Source organism: Montipora foliosa, chromosome 11, assembly GCF_036669935.1.
Source record: "Montipora foliosa isolate CH-2021 chromosome 11, ASM3666993v2, whole genome shotgun sequence".
NCBI classification, from domain to species: domain Eukaryota; kingdom Metazoa; phylum Cnidaria; class Anthozoa; order Scleractinia; family Acroporidae; genus Montipora; species Montipora foliosa.
In genome coordinates, this window is record NC_090879.1 from 12115258 (window position 1) to 12122757 (window position 7500).

General features: G+C 42.3%; 1 protein-coding gene across 3 annotated transcripts in view; it reads left to right on the forward strand.

The window, feature by feature from the left end:
• Positions 1-7500, forward strand: part of LOC137977786 (solute carrier family 12 member 9-like) — a 51975-nt gene that overhangs the window by 40097 nt on the left and 4378 nt on the right. For all 3 annotated transcript variants that reach the window (XM_068825120.1, XM_068825118.1, XM_068825119.1), the window contains 9 exons: positions 781-873; positions 2637-2686; positions 3221-3268; positions 3378-3418; positions 3521-3567; positions 4114-4149; positions 4252-4377; positions 4475-4554; positions 5642-5698. In XM_068825120.1, the coding sequence (XP_068681221.1) occupies positions 781-873; positions 2637-2686; positions 3221-3268; positions 3378-3418; positions 3521-3567; positions 4114-4149; positions 4252-4377; positions 4475-4554; positions 5642-5698 (578 nt within the window). The remainder of the gene's footprint in view (positions 1-780; positions 874-2636; positions 2687-3220; positions 3269-3377; positions 3419-3520; positions 3568-4113; positions 4150-4251; positions 4378-4474; positions 4555-5641; positions 5699-7500) is intronic.

Sequence of the window (7500 nt, forward strand, 5' to 3'; positions counted from 1 at the left end):
GAATCCTAACAATAATTTGGTTCAAAGAGCTGGTGGGAGGCGCGGTGGCCCTGGCCAGCGGACATTGTGTTGTGTTCTTGGGCAAGACACTTTACTCTCACGGTGCCTCTCTCCACCCAGGGGTATAAGTGGATGCCGGCGAATTTAATGCTTGGGATAGCTCTGCGAAGGATTAGCATCCCATCCAGGAGGAGGGGGGAGTAGAAATACTCGTAGTCGCTTCATGCTTCGGAAACAGGGGATAGGGTCCGGCGTGTTGGGCCACTTGGCTCGTAAGCAGACTTTTTCAAGGAGCTGAAGATAAAAAATAGATAATGTAAGGTTTACATTTATGTGCTCACGTTGTCCTTGAGGATGATTTCACGTCTTTGTTATGCAGAGTACCACAAAAATGCGTGCGGCACGTGCTGAACGATTATTTCTCAAGATACGTTGTCCTATTTTTAACTCTCTGATTTCGATCCGTCGCAACAGCCTCACAATGAAACAAGCTAATCAGAGCAGAAAAATATATCCGTTCACGCGGCGCCAAGGGCGGGAAAATGCCTACAGGCAACTCACGATTGTTTGATTGGATGAAAATATGGCGCGAGAATTTTAAGCCAATCACCAAGCGAGGTCATGCGGCACAACCAAATCATTGCAGAAGTTTCTTTGAATGAGGTCAATTTGCGTTTAACACTATGATAACTACGTCTTCTCCTGATGCATTCTTCCCTTACAGTTTCCTTTTATTATTTTTTTACTTAGCTTATTGTTATCAATCTTCGTTGTTCATAGGTTTTTATGATCATGAGCTGCCTATCGATAATTTTTCTCGTGGAGTGTTCAAGAAAAAAAATCGATTTCCTTGGATGAGAGGGAACAGACAAGGTGTTGTTTATTTAAACGTTACTTCTAGCTTCGCTCTAACGTTACTCGCGCATCTTAAGGAAAATTCAATTCGCATTATTGCGTTTGTAAAGGACTATAGAGTGTTTTCACGTGACGTCACGGCAGCCGTGTTGGTGCTCCTAAAGGATAGAACGGCAGCCATGTTGATGTGCTTAACCAATCTTCTGGGAATTGAGCTCTATTATCACGCAAATGAAACATTTTCCTTTGGCTCGATGGAAAAACTAGGTTACTGGTCACGTGAGTGAAAACTCGTTTATGCAGCAAGTTGGTGGTAGTATGTTTACAAAGATTATACAGTTGAGGTGGCATGTGATCCGTTGTTATCACAGTGCATGTGGAAGCACCATTCCCTGCTATTTTCCAACCGTGTGTGTGTTCTTCAAAGTGGCAGTGTGACCCAGTGGTTAGGACGCTTGCCTTGAGATCCGGGGATCCCGGGTTCAAGACGCGTTGTGGCCACTGGTTGAATTTGTTCCTGGTAGTCCCTGGTTCAACTTATCAATTGCACTTGTAAATAGCCAACTAGCTTGCCTCCGGCCAGTTGGGATTCTTAACAGTTGTTGTTGAATGTCCTGTTCTGTCGAGATATTGTTTATTGGCCCTGAAAAGCCCCTATGGGGAGTGGTCATTTCACTGTATATGTATGGCAATGACAAGATGTCGTAGTACTATAAACGTCCTTCTTTCAATCAGTCGTTTCTATTCGTAGACCACATCCATATCCAGCGTCAATTCACTCGGGAGATAGGAATCCATCTCGATCCCTTCTCCGTCATTTAGGCCCTAGACTGACGAGGTCATGCCTTCAGTCAGGGCGCCTCTTTCCGCCCTGCTTCAGCACCTTCTGGCCGTCGTCTTGGTCGTGTCCGGCTTCTTGAAGTCCAATCTGACACTGGTAACGTCCACCGTCACCTTTTAAAATAGATTTTTCTACTATCAGGGGCCAGTGAAGCAGTCAAAGAAACGTGAGAACAGAACAACAGCAATTATAACAACTGTTAAAAATCCCAACTGGCCAAAGGCATTCAGTTAGCTATTTACAAGTGCAACCGTAGAGTCGAACCAGGGACTGCGGCTAGGATCAAATTCAACGAGTTCTCAGAACAGGTCTTGAACCTGGGATCTCCGGATCTCAAGGCAAGCGCCGTAAAGGCGCCCGCAAACGAGGAAACACTTACTTCCGCAAACAATGTTTCCTTCTTTGCGGGCGCCTTAACCACTGAGCCACACTGCTTCCCTGTTTATTGACCTTATCCGAGCATAACAGAGATAAAGCGAGTTTCAATCGAGTGTCGTAAAACCAAAACCAAAGTAATTACTTTGGCCAATCAAAAAGGACGGAGACAATCCAGTAAACCAATCAAAACTCGACCTAATGACACGTAGCCGACACAAAGCGCGGGGAAATGTGCACACGCGAGCCACGATTGGTTTTGGTTTCACTTGTGATTGGTTGACAAAATGGCGCGAGAACTTTGAACCAATCACTGAGTGAAGTAATGAAATACCAATGCAACTCGTTAATTACTTTCGACGATCAACTGAAAACCACTCTATCATGTGAAGGCAGCACTTTTCCCCAGCTATTGTGAGAGACCAGAGCGTTAGACCGCGCGCCCTTTTACAAGACTGACATCCCGTTCCATAAGCCTGACCAAACTATGGCCTTTTCTCTTAATTCCAATCCCACTGCTGCTGTAGTAAATGTCATGATGTCGCATTTTGCTTTTTCTTACCAGATGAAATGCAACGTAGTGTGCAGTTGCAGCTTCCACCACTCAGAACCCATGTAAGTTGCGAGTTGGTTTTGTTTTTCGCGTGTTCTAAAATTCTTCACAGCAATCGAGGCCTTAAAAGTAAAGAGCTGACTGGCAATGGTGACTCGGAAAATAAGCCTACTGTTTCTAACAGGAGTCAAATCTATGATCTTCGGATTACTTGTTCGGATGCTTTTGCACTGAGCTACTGGTACCTTGAAATGCGTTTTCTTAACGATAGTAATTCGGGGGTACCTGAAAAAAATCCGAGCGCTTCCACCTTCGACTTTCCGCTTTCTAGTTCGGATACTCTTCTAATGAGCAAAAGTGACTCTTGGCTGCTTGGCCATTAGAATTGGTAAAGTCAGGATCTTCAAAGGAGGAATATAAGGCAGGGATGAGCAGGTTTGAGGTTGCAGTCCTTAACCGCGACAGTACAGTTCTAGCAGTCGCTGAAGGAATTCCTGCTTTGAAAAAAACAAGAGTGACCACACGAGGGATTTTGAGGGGAGGCCTTGTTACCTTTTTTTGTTTTCATCATTTTTAATGTTTTTTCTTTACTCAAGCCCGGAGAGCAGACATTATCATTGAAAGATTACGTTGGAATTATCAAGGTGAAATGGATTCCTTTGATTCTTTCCTTTTGTGTAGAATACAGCTGACTGTGTAACTGGAGTAGAAGTGTTTCGAATTCGAAATTGTTCTTTGATTATGTGTTCGCAGGATGCTGTTTTAATGGGCAAAAATGTTTGCATAGCCAGAAAGTAGGTTCAGTAGTCATCGTTTTCGTCATTTTTCAGTCTTTTCGCAGTCTTTTTTTTTCCTTTTTCATTTTTAAACCAAAACTTATTCGTATTTAATTGCAGTTTTGCAGCGCTGGACAAGAACACACTTGGCAAGGGAGGATATATTGGTAAACTGTGTTCCTTTTGTGTTTGCTTCTCTTTATGTCTCGTTTTTCAGTTGTGCTGATATTTGTTGGGATAAATATTATATAAACACCAATGAAATACCAAGTGAGCTTTCGCGCGAAAACATGATATCTTCACACGTGAAAAGATCGCTGTTGCTATGGTTACATATAAAAATCGCTTCTTTCGTGAAATGATTTAGTATTTCGTTGGTGTTTATATAATAAACAAAATATTACATGGCCGCTGTTGCTATGGTTACATATAAAAATCGCTTCTTTCGTGAAATGATTTAGTATTTCGTTGGTGTTTATATAATAAACAAAATATTACATGGCCGCTTGGAGATACGAAATTTCTACGAAAAATATTTCACGAATGAGCGCATCGAACGAGTGAAATATTTTTCAACACGAGAAGAGAAATTTCGTATCTCCAAGCGGCCATGCAATCCTCTATTTACAAGATTTATGCCTGAAAAAAAGCACATGGTATTCTTTTCTTCAGTCTTGTTTTAATTAATGTTCTTCTTTCTTTCTAATCTAAAGATGTATGGCCAATGAATGCTACTGAAGTTGGAGAAGGTAAACTGAGCTAGCTTTGACTTGTTTAGACGGAGTTGTTGCAGCAAAGATTCAATCGAGCCTATCTTGTTTTAAAGCCTGTTGTTTGTCTTCGTCGATTAGGTTTAATTCTTGGTCCGTATGACTTCACCTTTCTTCTGATCCTTCAACTGAGCTGTATTCTTCGCATGGTTCCATTCTGGGAATCAAGGACGAGGCTACGTGTCATGCAGATTGTGGAGACAGACGGTAAGCGCGAAAATTACTCGGTTTTTGAAAAATAGTAGTGAAATGCTTGATTGAGTGATGTGCTGACGCTGATGTCTTTGTTTTTTCTATTTTTCAGATGAAAATCAGTATCACCAGATACATCGAACCACCCTTGCTCGTCTTCTAGAAGAACTTAGAATTCCTGCCGAAGTTAGGGTAACAAGCTCTTTTACCTTTTGAAAACTTCCTTTCGTCATTTGGAGTGTGTGAGGGAATCGATGGACCCTTTGCAAGTTAGTGATCACATGGTACGAAACCCGCCATACTGAGACGCAAATTGCCCACTGGGATATACAAAACAAAGAGAGTTCAATAGATTAACTTGCTTTGTTTTAGATGTCCCGTGCACAATTTGCGTTCCAGTATGGCGGTTTTTGTACCATTTGATCACAAACCTGCAAAGGGCCCATTCATTCCTGAAGAAGTGTCATGTTAAGAGGTGTCCGGACTGAGCAGTGTGCGATCAATCATATCAGGGTAATAGGCCACTTTCGATATATTAAAATTCAGCTTGGCAGCGAGGGAGGCTTAGAGGACACAAACAAACGAAACTGAAAGAACATGTTAATTCATTTCTTTTGTTTGTGCCCTCTAAGCCTCTCTATCAAGCTGAATTGTAAGGTATCGAAAGTGGTCAATTGTCATAACTGTAGTCTTCATGATTGCAACACGAAATGTTTGTGTCGCCACTTCTTGCTAAGTAGCGTGTCCTTCTGCAGGCAAGAAAGCCGTGCTCCTTTTTTTCAGGGTTGCATTTCAACAAGCCTCCCACGGTGACGTTCTTGGGGTTTCGTCACGCGTTCCTTCCCCACAAATAGGAGGAAGGAGGGGAAGGGGATGGATAGCGTGACAAAAGCGCTTGACATGTTTCAGTGGGCCATTTCCGAGTTGCTGTTTGTCTCGGTTTCGAAATGAGTCTTGGTGCTCAACTATTGTAAGGGAAATGAGTTTGATTTGCACATGAATACGCAACTCATTTCCATTTGAATGGTTGTGCACCAGGACTCGCTTTGAAACTGATGCATGCAGCAACTCGGAAATGGGCTATTTGCATGCATGAAACAGGAATAAGCATGCTGCAATCTTGAAGAAATTCTGATTTGATAACTCCATGTCCAGATCAGACACCATACACAACTTTTATTGCTGTGTGATGTTTGGTCATATCTGACTTTGTCTCATTAGCTAGTGGTTATCGTTGAAATGAAATCGCTTCTTTTTTTTTTTCCTCTTCGCTTCTCAGATGGTACACATGACCCATGAGGCCTTATCTCAAACCAGAAACGCTGATGGCCTTGCAGTAAGTAGTAAGATTCCTATCTCTGTGAGCATATATCGTCGGTGATACTTTCTAGGTGGCGCGTCCACCAGTTGTAACCAAGGTCGTTCTGACAACCGATTCAGAACTTGTAGAATTTTATTTCGCCATAACAATGGCATGAACAGATAGTGCGAGTTTCAATAGTGTCGTAAAACCAAAACCAAAGCAATTACTTTGGCCAGTCAAAAAGGACGGAGACAATCCACTAAACCAATCAAATTAAACCTCGAAGTAATTACGCGTAGCCGACACAAATCGCGGGAAAATGTGCATGTGCGAGCCACGATTGGTTTTCGTTTCACTTCTGATTGGTTGCCGGAAAAAGTGGCGCGAGAACTTGGAACCAATCACTGAGTGAAGTTATGCAAAACCAAAGCAATTCGCTAATTACTTTCGACACTCAATTGAAAACCGCTCTGAGGCTACAAATAAGTGAAGGGGGAAAGGGCGAACTTAAGAACTCAAAGCAGATATAGAGGGATCGTTGTTTCCATTTATTTGGCTCATTAGCACAAGGTTATCTTTTTTCCAATCATCCAGCCGAGAATAAAGTACTGAATATTGAAAGTGCATTACATAATGAGGTATCTCTTGAAAATTATTTGAACGCGATGTGCCAGATAATCTCTGAGTAACCATGCTTTAAAACTTGGCAAATAACTGGCTCGTTATCGAAGCTAACAGGCTTAAAGTTGGAAATTCAACTACGTTTAACAAGTTCCTTAACCTTTTAAAGTCAATTGGTAAATAGCATGATGTCATGACGTCAGCAAAGATTCCCTTATACTGCTCCAACAGGATGGCATTTGCCTTCTGAGCATCCCATAATATATCCACTAAATCAACAGAATCAAAGATGGCCTCCTCCAAACTGGTAAAAAGGTGTATTAGGATGTTAGACAGGAAGACAGTTTGTTTGTTTGTTTTTTTGAGTACTTTTATGTTGTTAGTATTTCTACAAATCTTGAAACGAGATCTTTAGTCTGAAATACGACTTCGAGTTGTCGGTCCTGAGCATGCGCGTTGAAGTCATTTTCAGAATCGCTCTCGTACTAAGATCGCCGATATTTGGGCCATTTATACGGGAGAAAATAAGACGCAAACTACTCGTATAAATGGTACAAAACAAGCGTTTGCGTCTTATTTTAGAAGCGACTTGCATAAGTCGCGCCTTATCTTGGAACTGAATTTTCGGCTGTTCTTATTTTTTCCGCGTCCTAAATAAGACGTGAACTTCCCCGTATAAATGGTTTCGCGTCCTAAATAAGACGTGAACTATAAGTGTGCATGCCTGTCACATGTGTGACGACCACAACAACATCGTCATTTTGTTGACGAGTCACCCTGGCTAACAAAATGGATTCCCTGTCAGGCTCAAAAACAGCAACAAAGCAGAGAAACACTTGGACTTTGGTGCAGAAGAAAGAGTTCCTCATCCTTTGCCGGCAACTGGCAATCGCGGAACAACTTGATAATGCGCCAATCAAATCGAAACTTCAACATCCCCCCCCCCCCCCCCCCCGGGCAAACCCCGGGCATTTGACTATCTTCTGTGCCAGGGGAGCGGGGAATTTGACCTTTGCCTGCGTGGGGTGGGGAAAATTGAACCGGAAGTGTCTGGTTCCAAATGGGTTTTTTTTTCGGGCGCCGAAGTCACTAACATCTATAAAACACGGTTTTTGGACGAGATGGAATAGTTTAAAGGAAGAGATGTAGCATTTGTGAGCGATTGGCTTTCAAAAAAGGTCTTTAAAAGGTCGTTATTAAAGACGGCAGGAGCC